The sequence below is a fragment of the Nylanderia fulva genome, unplaced genomic scaffold, assembly GCF_048542155.1.
Source record: "Nylanderia fulva isolate GAGA-0341 unplaced genomic scaffold, ASM4854215v1 Scaffold138, whole genome shotgun sequence".
In the NCBI taxonomy this organism is placed as follows: Eukaryota; Metazoa; Arthropoda; class Insecta; order Hymenoptera; family Formicidae; genus Nylanderia; species Nylanderia fulva.
The window spans coordinates 64,111-79,193 of NW_028189601.1; the positions used below are offsets into that span (position 1 = coordinate 64,111).

The 15,083-nt window shown below is 32.2% G+C and overlaps 1 protein-coding gene across 2 annotated transcripts; it reads left to right on the forward strand.

Moving 5' to 3' along the window:
- Nucleotides 1-8,200: 8,200 nt before the first annotated feature.
- Nucleotides 8,201-11,421, forward strand: Poc1 (Proteome of centrioles 1). Of its 2 annotated transcripts, none has more exons than XM_029313998.2 (7): nt 8,201-8,275; nt 8,880-9,232; nt 9,297-9,507; nt 9,570-9,769; nt 9,857-10,126; nt 10,232-10,608; nt 10,745-11,421. In XM_029313998.2, the coding sequence occupies exons 2-6, from the start codon at nt 8,885-8,887 to the stop codon at nt 10,541-10,543; spliced, it is 1,341 nt and encodes a 446-aa protein (XP_029169831.1). In that variant the 5' UTR covers nt 8,201-8,275; nt 8,880-8,884; the 3' UTR covers nt 10,544-10,608; nt 10,745-11,421. The 2 variants fall into 2 exon arrangements, with proteins under 2 accessions (XP_029169831.1, XP_029169830.1); XM_029313997.1 differs by lacking the exon at nt 8,201-8,275 and adding an exon at nt 8,282-8,320.
- The last annotated feature ends 3,662 nt before the right edge of the window (nt 11,422-15,083 follow it).

Sequence of the window (15,083 nt, forward strand, 5' to 3'; positions counted from 1 at the left end):
GTCATTAAATCAGGAGATAAAATTCTCTCATGGAAATATATTGAAAAATTATTTGAAATAGACAAAAAAAACATAAACAGATTAGTACCTAAATTGATTCAGGACACACACATTCATCCCAATAATTTTCAGCGAATGAAAGTAAAATACGCTGCTCAAGTGTTAAGTTTTTCTGTAGCTTCTGCTATTAATTCTGTTAGATTTCGGAGTTGGAATCCGTGATTATAGTGAAGGAAAAGATCGATAGAAATTATACTTCGTATGTTGAATTTATTCAGGCTTTATTTGTGCTCCGAATTTGACGCGGTCGTAGCTGTGCTCGCACTAAACTCTCTTTTTGAGCGAGCTGGCGACGACGTATACAAAATGAAAATCAAAGAGTGACCGGGTCACGATGTAAATAAAGATCGCATATTTCGAAATACAGAGAGAACATCACATCATATCTCTACACTCCCCCTTTCGAAATGCGTTCATATATATATTAGTTTATTAAATTTAATGACTGCACGCAATTTATATGCTTATCCTTCACCAAAGATTTTGTTAAAATGTCTTCAACGTTCTTGTCTGTAGGAACGAATTCTACGTTAATCAATCCTTGAATTTGGGCATCTCTAGAAAAGTGGTATCTTATCTCAATGTGTTTACTTCTTTGGTGAAGCATATTCTCTTTACTAAGTATAATCGCGCTCTGATTATCGCATAATATGTCCGTCGGTTTGTGTACATACTGATTTCCGTACATTTCCCTGACCAGTCTTCGTAAGTGTATTGTTTCCTTTGTGGTTTCCGAGAGAGCCATGTATTCAGCTTCCATTGTTGAAACCGCAACCGATCCTTGTTTCTTGGAAAACCAGCTTATCGGTCCGTCGGCCAATATGTGTACACCCCCCGAACAAAATTTGCGATCATCTTGATCACCGGCCCAATCCGCGTCCGTAAATGCGCGCAACGGTTTCCCCGTTTTTCGGTATATAAGATTATATAATTATCCGTTTGTTTCAAATAACGGACGATTTGCTTCGCGCATTTCCAGTGTTGTGGTCCGGGATTTACATTATATCTACTCAGGGCGCTTACTGCAAACGAAATATCGAGCCTCGTAGTGTTTGCCAAATAGAGAAGGCTACCGATCAATTCTCTGTACGGTTTGTTTTCCATTTCTGTTTTGTTTTCAAAACTTGTCGCCTCCATTTCTTTCGACAACTTTATACCCGAGGGTAGAGGAGTAGACGCAGGTTTACATAGGTTTATTCCGAAACGCTCGATTATTTCATGTATATATTTTCTTTGTGAGATTTTTATTGCACCTGTGTCTCCTTCCCTTTTTATTTGAATCCCGAGGATCTCGCTTGCAGGCCCCAGATCTTTCATTTTAAAATGTTCGCTTAATTCTAACTTAAGTTTACGCATAATATTTATCGATTTAGTGGCTAAAAGTAGATCGTCCACGTAAACGACGATTATTACGTTATAGTTATCAATTTTTCCCGTATAAACGCAAGGTTCTACTCTAGATTCATCTAGTCCAATTTGTTTAAGTTTTTGGCTAAGCTTATGTTGCCAAGCGCGGCCAGATTGTTTTAATCCATAAATAGGACGACGTAGACGACATACCTTATTTTTATTATTGATAAACATTTCGGGCTGTTCCATGTACACCGTTTCTAGCAAGTCGCCTTGAATGTATGCTGTTGTTACATCCATTTGATGTACATGGTAATCCATTTCTACGCTTAACGCTAATAGAGTTCTAATTGTTTGTATTCGAGCGACTGGAGCGTATACTTTCATGTAATCAACGCCAAATCTTTGTTCGCATCCGCGCGCGACTAGTCTCGCCTTGTATCTATCTATTTCCCCATTTTGAAATTTTTTTATATGAAAAACCCATTTAGACGAAATTACTCTCATGTCTGTTGTTCTATCTACTAAATCCCATGTATTGCATTCTAATAGTGAACTGTATTCGTTTTTCATCGCATCTAACCATCTTTCTTTATCTGGCCTCTCCCACACGTCCTCTATTGTTTCCGGATCATTATCTAAAGTATTTAATGCTACGTTCGCTACATGGTACCGTTTCTTGGGACGCCCCGGAGTACCTGTTCGCATTATTTTAGGCCTACCTCGACCCCTTTTAGCTTCGTCGGGTGTTAATTCATGCGTCTTCAACGAATCACTCATATTTTCGCGTGAATCTAAGCTATCTCTTAAGTTTTCCGGTTCATTTTTCTCTTTTTCAATTTCTAGTTCCTCGTCATCTACGCTATTTGATGTTTCTTCCTCCTTTTCATGGTCTGGGTTTGATAACAAATTTATATCTATAAATTCCGTTGTATTTTTATTAATTTCTTCAATGAAACGAACGTCTCTACTCTTAATAATTTTTGTGGTACCAGGGATCCATAATCTATATGCTTTTGCCTCGCTAGAATAACCTACTAGGGTGGCTGTTTCGCCTTTCGAATCGAATTTCGAAATACCTGACCCTTTTCTTAAAAATGTAGCGTGGGAACCAAAAATTCTTAAGTACTTAACGTTTGGTTTCTTATCGAACCATAACTCATACGAAGTTTAACCATTATTTGCTTTTGAAGGGCATCTATTCCGCAGAAATACTGCCGTGTTGACCGCTTCGGCCCACAAGCTCTTGGGTACGTTTGCGTTTATTAACATTGCGCGCGCCATTTCGACAATTGTTCTATTCGCGCGCTCCGCGACGCCGTTTTGCTGCGGCGTGTATGCGACCGATAGTTGTCTCTTAATACCCTGACTTTCTAAAAATTCATCAAATTCTTTACTTACGTATTCTTTTGCATTGTCGCTTCGTAATTTTATTATCTTTCGGCCAGTTTCTCTTTCGACACGCAATTGATATTTTTTAAATTCCTTTGAGATATCACTACGCGACTTCAAAAATACGACTTCTATATACCGCGTCTTGTCATCGATGAAAGTTGCAAAATAACGCGCTCCCCCATTTGACCTTACATCCATAGGTCTGCAGATATCTGTGTGCACGAGTTCTAGCGTTGATTTGGCTCGAGTGCCCTCTGCAAAGGGCAACGTGTGTATCTTTGCTCGATCGCATATTTCGCACGGTAACCTTGAGGTCTTCAGTGACATGTCTAATCCATAAACTCTTTTCTTGTGGGCTAATTCTTTTAAGTCGTTGTAATTTAAATGGCCATATCTTTCATGCCATAACTTGAAATTTAACTCGTGTTTATCCTGGACACTGAAAGCCTCGTGGTCCGCCGCTTGTTTAACTATATACATATTATTTCTTTTAGTCGCGATACAAACTAATGATTTATTCGGCTTAGTGATACGCGCTTTATCCTCCGTGAATATTACTTCGTAATTTTTCTCGGTTATTGCGGGAACCGATAATAGATTGCTCCTCAATTCGGGCACAAACAATACATTTGCTAACTTTATTGATTTTATTTTTTCTTGCAACATTACATTTATACGTACGATTCCTGATCCCTGCGAAACTATACTCTCTTTACCGGCTGTACTTATTTTACTCGTCGGCCCGTCAGACAACGTTTCGAACACACGGCGATTATTACACATATGTGACGTCGCGCCGCTATCTAAATACCATTCATTCTTTTCCGCCGAACAGGTTAACGCCGAAATCGCGATCAGGGAATCTTCTCCTTCATTGTCTTTAATATTTTCAGCGTTTTTGGCCTTACCTCCTTCTCTCTTCGGAAGACGGCAGCGAGAGGCTGGATGTCCATATTTACCACAATTGAAGCAGTTTCCGTTAAACTTTCTCCTGTCCTGCTCGCTCTTCACCGGGTATTTGTTTGTGTGTACAGGTGATCCCTTCATGTAACCGTTCCGTGACACAAGTGCTGTTGTTGCTCCGCTTTCTCTGATCTCTTGTCCTTGTCGCCTTGCTTCTTCTTCTATCAGTTTTCCTTTGATCAAATCGACCGTTGGAATTTGATCCCTCGATTCTATTGCCACGCAGAAATTTTCGTAATCCTCGGGCAAACTGCTCAGAAGCATAATTGACTGCAGCTCCGACGGAATTGCTATCTCTGCATCCTCCAACAGATTTATCTTTTCCTGGAAATTGTTTATGTACTGCGACATTGATTCGGAGGGATCCTTCTTCAAATTGTACAGCTGCCTGTACAAAACCGCCTTTCTTACTGGGCCTCGAGAGTTATGAACTTTTGCTAATTCCTCCCATGCTTGTTTAGATGTGACCGCCTTTCTTATATGACCAAGCTCTGCCTTTGATATGCTTAATGTAATGAGTGCGAGCGCCTTCTCATCCTTTGTTATCCAAGCCGTTTTACCTTGTGCATCCTCTGGCTTCACTAATTTTCCACTGGCATATTCCCATAAGTCATTGTATACTAAAATGCTCTTCATTTGCATTTTCCATACTTCGTAGTTGCCGTCCACTAGCTTTTCGATATGCTGTATACTGCTTTGCATCTTAATTTAATTTCACGGCACTGCCACTCAACTTTTTCTGTAATTTCTTTCTTTAAATTGTCTTCACTTACATACACGGGGCCTGGGCCCATAACCTGTTAGATTTCGGAGTTGGAATCCGTGATTATAGTGAAGGAAAAGATCGATAGAAATTATACTTCGTATGTTGAATTTATTCAGGCTTTATTTGTGCTCCGAACTTGACGCGGTCGTAGCTGTGCTCGCACTAAACTCTCTTTTCGAGCGAGCTGGCGACGACGTATACAAAATGAAAATCAAAGAGTGACCGGGTCACGATGTAAATAAAGATCGCATATTTCGAAATACAGAGAGAACATCACATCATATCTCTACAAATTCAATGATTGCTCTTGGACATTTTCTGGAAACTGCTAAAGATACATCAGAATATATTGAAAAATTAGATGCTGCTTTTGATATTTTTAATTCATCATATGTAAAAGGAAAGAAATCAAGTAGAAACGCGTTTGTAGCCTCAGAAGAACAAATAGAATTGTTAAAATTATTACAAACATATTTTTGCAGCCTAAAAGTTTTTACAAAAGATGGTAAAGACATTACAAAAAAAGTTAATGTATTTAGATACTGAAATCAAAACATAAATAGCTTAAATAAAATGTGGGAATACTTGCAGGAAATTTGATCAGGATTTAGATTTTTATTAATGCGGCGTATCAACCAAGATATACTCGAACATACCTTCGGATATATTAGAAATTTATCGGGCAATGCATTTAACCCAACTCCAGTGCAATTTTATTATTCTTTTAGAAAATTATTTGCTACAAAACATTGTTTAGTTATTGAGACAGGAAATTGTACCTTAGATGTTGAGGAATTGCAAATAGATATGGTGACTAGAATAGCTCAGTTTGAACAGGAATCTTTTGTACAAAATACATCATTGCAAAAAAATATTTCACCTATTCAAATTGATGACCATGATTATCGACAAAAAGACATTGTTGAAGCTAATGCATTTTATTACATTTGTGGTTACCTTATGTCAAAGAGTCTAAAAAAACATTCCTGTGATACATGTGAGACTTTTGCCAAAGATATTGACAATTTTAATGATAATAGATATTATACATTATTTAAAGCATTAAAATCTACGGAAGAAAATATATACGGCAGCTTATGCGTTCCGAATCAATTATTTCTGACCTACGTAGAAAATTTAGATAATATTTTTTTTGAGAATTTACGTACACTTATTTTAAATGAATCCGTTCTTTATAAAATGATTATTCTTTTAGAAACAGTTCCTCGTCCTCACCCATGTACAAACTTTCCAACAAAATATTTTCTCTCATTGTATGCCAGAGTTCGTCTTTATTTTGCATTAAAATTTGCCAACAAGCGCTTTAAAACTCAAGAAAGAAATTTATTATAATTAATATTTGTTTTTATAAAAATTAATTTTTAGTTTTAGTTTCAGATTATTTTGTTTAACCTTTATTAATATGCGATATGTTGTTATATAATTATAATTACATTTTGTTATCTAATATGTCATATGCTACATATATATATATATATATATATATATATATATATATGTGTGTGTTAAAGATGCAGAAAATGTCTAATTTTTGTTTTTTCTAAACATTATAATATTAAAAATATTAATAAAAAGTGTTTTATTTTATAATTAATATTGTTTTCTAGGTGACTGAATTTCTGTTCAATTATTCAACACATACCTATCCACAAAATAGAGCTTATCTTATAAGTATTCATACGTATTCATAATAACAAGACAGAAATCAATTTAAGTACATTAAACAGATAAACAATAATACATCTGATAATATAAAACAAATTAGTCTTTTATAACCAATTGTAAATTACATAGAATTGTTATATACATTTATTTATTATCAATTTTTATATACATCTAAAATTTGAGATTTCGTATTTTTGAAGAGTATAACAAAAAATTGGAATCATTGATCACGAATTTATCGTAATTTTACACATTATATACATTTCAATTGTAAATAATCTAAATGTACATCAATATGTTTATAAATAAAATGGCAATAATAAATATGTTACTTGTTTAATATAAATAATTCATTAAATAATACACAAACATAATAAAAAAATAATTTATTAAATAACACATAGGTATATTTTAATATTATTACTTGTTAAATTTCTTCTTTTTTTATGTTTATATGATTATTTGCGTTACTTTAATGTTACATATATAATATGTATTTCAAGAAAATATACATTGTGGTTATTTATACAATAATTGTCTGCACAATTATAAAAATAATTGTTTATATATAGTTGCCTTTCTTTCTCACAATTTAAATATAAGCGCGCTATTACTATCAAGAACATGGCGACATGTCACATGATTTCGGACACTGACATCAAAAGAACCGACACGAAGTGCCGCTACTGGTTATACATCTGGGGGTCGATTGTGTATCTCAAAACCTAGTGAAAATGACAAAAGTGAGCATTCACTTGATTGGCTAATTTTCACTATAGTGAAAACACGAAATATTTCACGTGAGATTATTCGACAAGAATTATTGTGTCGAATAATGTCAAAATGTGTCGTATATCCTACTGCATTATATGTTATGTAGAGTAGAGCGCGATTAAAATACGTATTAAAAGAGAGGACATTACATTATACACCAGAATTTGCTGGTATGTAAATAATTATAGTGCATAATTGAGATAAGAAAAGGTATTTTTTAAATCTATTCTTTACAGCTCTAATTGTAAATGCATGTTGTGTTTTACATAACATTGCTTATAAATGGAGAATTCCATTAAATGAAATATATTTGGAGGAAGAAGGAGAAGTGCCGATACCATTTAATGATATAAATATAATGCAAGCAGAAGAAGTACGAATTAAGAAATATTGTGTGATGGTATTTTGAATAGGATATATATATATATATATATATATTTATATATATATTTATCACATAAATTGTATCACATAAAATTAGTACATTTCATAATCTTATAATAAATTAATAATTAAGATTATCACAGTACATTTCTTAACTTTATAATAAAAGATTTTTAAACACTACTTTTTTATTAATGTATTGTTTTATATCGATCAATTCTCATAACACGCCGCGTCAATTTTATTCAAGCATGTTCAAAAATGTATCCGCCCCCGACCGAAATCCGAATGTTTATTCATAAAATTTAACATAATTTCTTTTTGTTTCTCTGTAACATTCATTCTTATTCACACCGTTCAAACTGCAGAGGTTATAAAGATAAAGGTATCACTGAAACATATATGCATGCATATACGCTTTACGAAATGTTCACTATGGTTTGTGCTCCCGTGAATCTAGGGATATCGTATTTTCATCTTGCTCATAGCCAATCGCGTGTATTTCTTCACGTGCAATAAATGTGCAAAAAGTGAGAAAAATCGACACAAATAGACAATCGATCCCCTGTGCTGAAACGGTCTGAACTTTATTCCCCACTATAGGTTTGTTCGCGTCGCATGCCCCAACATGCTCCTTTTTACTCCAATGCGCTTGTATTGGTGCACTCCTCAAATTGGACCAATACGAGCGCATTGAAGTAAAAAGGAGCAAGTTGGGGCATGCAACGCGAACAAACCTTATATTTTCTTGACGCCGAATCTAGAGAAAGTTTAGTGATTTTAATTTGACGCTGGTTTCTAGCGTCCATGAAATTGCACCTTTAGACAAGCGACAAATTTAGTCACGTGGTCTCTGTTTGACGCTGGTTTCTAGCGTCAATGAAAACTGCGTTTAATGTAAGTTGAAAAATTGTGTGTCGATATTTTCGATGAAATTATCTGGTATAAATTCATTTACATATATTTCTTAAATTCTAGATTTAACTATTTTATACATCTAATCGAAATAAGACCTGGAGGAAATTCTATTTATCAATAATTTTTTATTCGATATATATTTTTATACAACATATATATATCAAATAAAAAATGTCAAAAATTATTAATCAAACATTTCAATTCAGACATAATCTAACACATTTAATTCTTTCATTTAATAGATATTATAGGAATTATGTTTTCATTAATTTTTTATTTAATATTTTTTTTTTATTTTAAAATTAAATGTGTCTTAAAGATATACTTCTACAGAATTACTACTAAAGAATTATAATTATATCCATGTATATATATTCTATGTATAAATATTAAATTATTTACGTAAAATAAAATTCATAAGTCGTAAATATAAAATTCATAAGTTAAAAACAAGAAATTTATAATATATATATATAAAATCTAATATTTATATGTGTGTTGTGCATATTTTTATTTTATGTATTTTTATATTTTATTTATCTTCTGAGTGTATTTCTTTTGAAAAATTTTCTTATATTTTTAGGAACAATGGTGACAACTAACTGTGACCCTACATTTGAAAGACACTTTAAAGGTCACAAAGATAAAGTTACAGCTTTATGCTTTAATCTGAATACTACTCAACTTGTGTCAAGTAGTCTGGATAAAACATTGTTAGTATGGAATTTGACAGAATCAGTACGAGCTTATAGATTTATAGCTCATAAAGATGGTGTTTTGGATGTATGCTATGCACCATCTGGAGAAATTATAGCTAGTGCTTCAAAGGATAGATCTGTGCGAATATGGGTTCCTAAAATTACAGGGCAATCACTAGACTTTAAAGCTCACAGTTCTGCTGTGAGATCGGTACAATTTAGTCCGGATGAAGAAAAGGTAAATTTTATCCTAATTAATTATTCAATTTGTTGCTTTTGCTATAATATTTGATTGTTTCTAGTTGCTTACTGGATCAGATGATAAAAGTATAAAGTTATGGATGGTATGTCATAGAAGATTTCTCATGTCATTTGGTGGACATACAAATTGGGTTCGATGTGCTAAATTTTCTCCTGATGGTAAACTTTTAGTATCTTGTAGTGATGATAAGACAATAAAAGTATGGGACATTATTTCTGGACAATGTGTCAAGACTTTTAATGAAATAAAAGGTTTGTCAGATATATCATAATTTTGCATTCTGAATATCGAATAAAAATTTTGCTTTTGCCAGGACCTGCTACATATGTAGAGTTTCATCCAAGCAGTTCAGCTGTTGGATCATCCAATATAGATGCATGCATTAAACTATACGATTTACGAACAGATTCTTTATATCAGCATTATGCTGCTCATAAAGGGTCTGTAAATATGATCAAGTTTCATCCAAAGGGTAACTTTATGTTAACAGCTTCTAATGATTCTACAATAAAGGTAATTTAAGATTTTGACTTTATATGTATAACGATTTTAATAAACTGTTTTTATTTCTATTGTGAAAAAAATAAGAGAAATATTTAGGTTTTAGATTTATTAGAGGGTCGACCAATTTATACTTTGAAGGGACATGTTGGTAACATAACATCAATAACATTCTCACAAGATGGTGATTTTTTTGCTTCTGGTGGCACAGATCGACAGGTCCTAATATGGAAATCTAATTTCTGCAAAAATGATAAACCTATCAAGATTCCTAGACAATTAATACCTTCTTCCAGCAAAGAGAAATTTGACATTATAGATGAAAAATTATTTACAAACAATGACAAAGGAAAAGAGTATCAAAAAGAAGTAAGAAAGTGATATGCTAATATGATATAAAGTTATAGACTATAACAATAGTGTGCATTTTCAGAAAAAAAATATGTTAATTATATGAGTTAATTGTTATTTCAGTATTTATTAAAAACATTAGAAGAACTGGATTTAGAATCAGATGGAAATCATTGTAATGCACAATCCATAGTCAAGATACCAAGGAAAAAAATTGAACCTGAAGTAATCTATAAAAGAAACATTAAATCTCCTGAAAAACATTATATAGCAAATGTGTTACTTCCACAAGATCAGGTATCGGCCTATGTGCATTCGTCTAGTCAATCCAGTAAAACAGTAGAAACACTCTGTAATCAAGTACAATCATTACATGATACTGTTAATATATTAGAACAACGCTTGATGGTATTAGAAGAAGCAATTAGAAAATAATTTTGATTTTAATCGATTTTGATACAATCTAATTGTACTGTTGCTGCTACTTCATCAAATGAGTGGTAAGTTATATTCGCATTGTAGATTAAGTTGCAGCAAAAAACTACAAAGCACAAAATAGCATTTTTAGCTTCTCTCTTAGGTAAAAATATAATATTAGGAAATGTAACATTTATTTATGTGTAATTTACTCTTTAGATCATCATGATCACATTCAGTAACAAAAATACAATTGATTGGCACACATAATACAAAAGAAGCAGTATCTATAGGAAATTAGAATTTAGTTGACTTAGCTGGATCTGTACATTTGAAGAATGAAGAAGCTGTCAGGATGACAAAAACGAAAAATATTAATAAATCCTTAGCAAATCTTGATAATTTTATTTTAGCACTTTTGAATTGCCAGTCAAAAAAGGCATAAGCAAAATGAGTTTATTTCGAATTTCTATATGAAATATGATCTTCATCTAACAGTGATATATTTACTAACATGTAAGTTTTGAATTGCCTCTCAAAGAAGATATAAGCAAATGAGTCAATTTTGAATTTCTATATGGAACACGCTCTTGTGATCATGTACCATATTGAAATTCTAAATTGACTCATTTGCTTATGCCTTCTCAGGTAGCAAGCTGATGTCATTAAACATCAAAATGACGTCATTTTGACATTTAATAATGTCAGCTTGCTACTTAGGTTCTTTGAAAGGCAATTCGAAAACTGAATGTTACTAAATATATCACTGTTAGATGAATGTTATAACAAGACATTAAAATCATCGAGATTTGCCAACAATGTTAACAATTGCAAAATAGGAAATGTTAAACAAAATCGCATGGTTTTACAAAATATACAGAACAATACTAACTAAATTTAAAAATATTAATATTAATTAAAAAATAATTTGCACTTTTTGATTTAATTTATAATAATATATATCTACTATTATTTAATATCTTATATATATTTATCTAATTTTGTAATATGTCACACACACTATGGCTGGTATTCACAGTTGGTTCTTATGTGGGGGTATTGGTGTAATTTGGTTGTTTATCCCACTACCCGCCGATTTACTACCAGTAGACATCGGGCAAATCAACACACTCCGTTTATTGTTAATAAGTAAAAATATATTTTATAACAATAGTATACAATACTAATAATGGTATCAATCTAGTCTAGTCTTCTATTTTGGCTGCGGAGCACAAGCTCAAACACCACTAAAGTACCAATGGTATCAGTCTAGTTTAGTCTAGTGTCACGTCCAATGGTATCAGTCCAATGGTATCAGTACCAATGGTATCAGTCTAGTTTAGTCTAGTGTCACGTCCGAGTGACCTTCTTTCCTCTATTATTCTAGATCTAGGAAGAAAGGGTTAGCTCTCTATTCATTTAGGGCAGTGCTCGGAATTAGTTGCTCTTTTCGAGCCGATTTCGCGAGCGACGGGGTAGATCTCCCCACTACCGTCGAGGCTCGACGGCGGAGTCGTCGTTACTCCGAGCAACGCTATATCTCAGGAGCGTCGCTAAACATGTTAAGTTGTACCTTCCGCCAAATCGTCATTATTATTACATAATTTATATTTTTGTTAAATAATAACTGAATATTAACTTAATATTAACTTAATATTTAGTTATTATTTAACAAAAATATAAATTATGTAATAATAATGACGATTTGGCGGAAGGTACAACTTAACATGTTTAGCGACGCTCCTGAGATATAGCGTTGCCCGGAGTAACGACGACTTCGCCGCAGTGTTGTTAGACGGGCTAGGTTTTTTCGCGCATGCGCATTGAATGTAGTATTAATCATCGACATATAGAATGGACTGAGCATTGCGATATGTAAACGCGCGCCTGCTTTAGAGTGAGAGGTACTACATCTGAGGCCTATGTTTGTCTCTCTTGCAAGCTTCTGATTTGTTATTTCGTCCCCCTCCAGAATTCTAGCAGTAACATAGCATTAAATTTTTGACACCTTACCTTCGCCTACTCGCTTTGGAATAACGTGAAACGTTTATCTTTATCTTTAAAAATTAAAAAATGGTTTTAAGGTGTTTTGTGTGCAAAATTACGTATGATAAAAATAAAAAGGATATACAGATGCATAAGTAAGTACATTAAAAGTATTTTTTATAGGACATTATTGTAACACATTCTTTAAACATATTGTTTTAAAGCTGTATATAATTATATTATATATACGTAACTTGCATAGTTTTGTTAAATATATATTAAAATTATATATTATATAATAAAATTAAGATATGTAATAGTATGTAATAAAAATTGTATAAAGTAAAATTATAAAAAGTTAGGTTAGATTATGCGTTTTACAAATAAGAGATATTTAGAACATTATTTTAAATATTTTGTAATATAATAATAATTGAATTATACAATATAAAGCTAGTAATACATTATCATTATTTTCAGAGTTCCAGAAATAGAACACATAAAGAAATTGTGGTTATCTGCATTAAACATCAAGCAGATTAGTCCAAATGCAAGAGTGTGTTCAAAACATTTTAATGAACAGGATTTCACAAAAAGTATTGTTGGGGAAAGAAAATATGTCAAATCTGATGCAGTCCCATCTATAAATTTACAGAAAAATGGAGAAATCACTGATCGTAGCAACTCTGAGAGCATAGAAGAGAGCATAGAAAGTACACAATACTGCAACAAGGAACATACATGTTTGAAAAGGTAATTTACAAACAAAATATTAAATAATTTCTGTTGATAAGTGTTATTATTTTTATATAAGAAATATAAGAAATACATGTAACTATAAATATTATATAATAAAATTTTGTTTTATACATATAATTATAACAATATCCTGTAAGTGGCATATATCATATTATATTTTATAATAATGTGTAGTATTGTAATTTTTTATAAATGTAAATAAATAAAATTTTCTATATATCAACAATATAATTTTTTTATTATTTATAACATTAGTATAGTGTGTAAATAATAATAATATTTATAATAAAATTTGTAAACATATATCTATTTATAAAACTTTATAATTAATAAAATATTAATATAAATATAATATAAATTAAAGCAAATTTATTGTTTATTTATAAATATATTAAATATATTAAAACAAATTTTAAAATAAATTCTAAAAAAATCTATTGACTACACATTTCATAGAAAAATGCACATGGTCCGCAATTTTTTTAGTCGGCCCTGCAAAAAGAGAGACAAACATAGGCCTCAGATGTAGTACTTCTCACTCTAAAGCAGGCGCGCGCTTACCCATCGCGATGCTCAGTCCATTCTATATGTCGATGGTATTAATGAAGTAGTCACTCGCATGAAATGGGGTCCTGATTTCCCCCTCTGTTTAATTTTTCTTAAATTATTGAAAATTTTTTAAAATAATTAATGAATCGTATAATTTTTATTATAAATGTAATAAATTTAATTAAAAATGTTAAATATAAACATACAATAAACAAATAATGAAATTATAAAATATATACATATACGTGTACCTATGTTATAACATACGTAAATTACGAGTTTAGTTTTTATTTATACAATTTATAATTTGAATTATTGATTAATTTTAATATACATAAATTATAATAATACACTTTTATATTACATATATTGTAATAATTTATTTATTTTTACGTACGTTCAATTTATCTGTTTCCTGCGATTCCGCCAAAACTCCGTGGTCCAGGGTCTTGGTCCATAGTTGCGCGCGCAAACATCATACGTTACTGTAGTCGTCATGGTTACGTCACGGTAATACGCGCATGCGCGAAAAAACCTAGCCCGTCTAACAACACTGCTCCGCCGTCGAGCCTCGACGGTAGTGGGGAGATCCACCCCGTCGCTCGCGAAATCGGCTCGAAAAGAGCAACTAATTCCGAGCACTGATTTAGGGCAATCTGCATGCACCGACTATACCCTGGGTGCGCCGAAAGCTGGAACTGACTTTTCGGATCTGGGGAATTTTAGGAATAGGGAATGTTTCATAGGAACGTATGATAGCGTCTAGGAAAATCAAAATTAATTCGAAATCATATTTTCTATTTAAGGGTCGACAGGCGACATGGTGGAGACGCCTATTGGCCGGCCGGGAATTACGGATTCGTTCATCCCAGATATTAGCCAAAATACTTAATAAATCTTATTAAATTTACGATATTCTTAATCAGTAAAATTGTCCGCAGGGCGGCAAAGATTGATTTTTTGGAAAAAAGATGAATATAAAATTCATAATATAACTTGGGGAGATGCGCAGCTAGTAGCGGGTAAGGTTGGGTTAGCCACAAGATCGTATTTAATTTATTATAAATTTTTAAGAGCAATAATGCAAAATTCGACTCTGCCGACTTGCTTTATTATATAAAGAATATATTAAAAAATATTTCACGAAGCTACGTAACTTCTTTTTATGTAATATCTGGGATGAACAAATCTCACCAGATCTATACTCATGGGGAAATTTTTCGTGGTATCATACTGACAGCTTGACAAAGAGAGAGTATCATTC

Bases quoted from the DNA above. Each gene is read 5' to 3' on its own strand.
- Poc1 (XM_029313997.1), top strand. The intron at 9,770-9,856 runs GTAATTTAAGAT...AGAAATATTTAG, and splicing joins CTAATGATTCTACAATAAAG to GTTTTAGATTTATTAGAGGG. The intron at 10,127-10,231 runs GTAAGAAAGTGA...TTGTTATTTCAG, and splicing joins GAAAAGAGTATCAAAAAGAA to TATTTATTAAAAACATTAGA.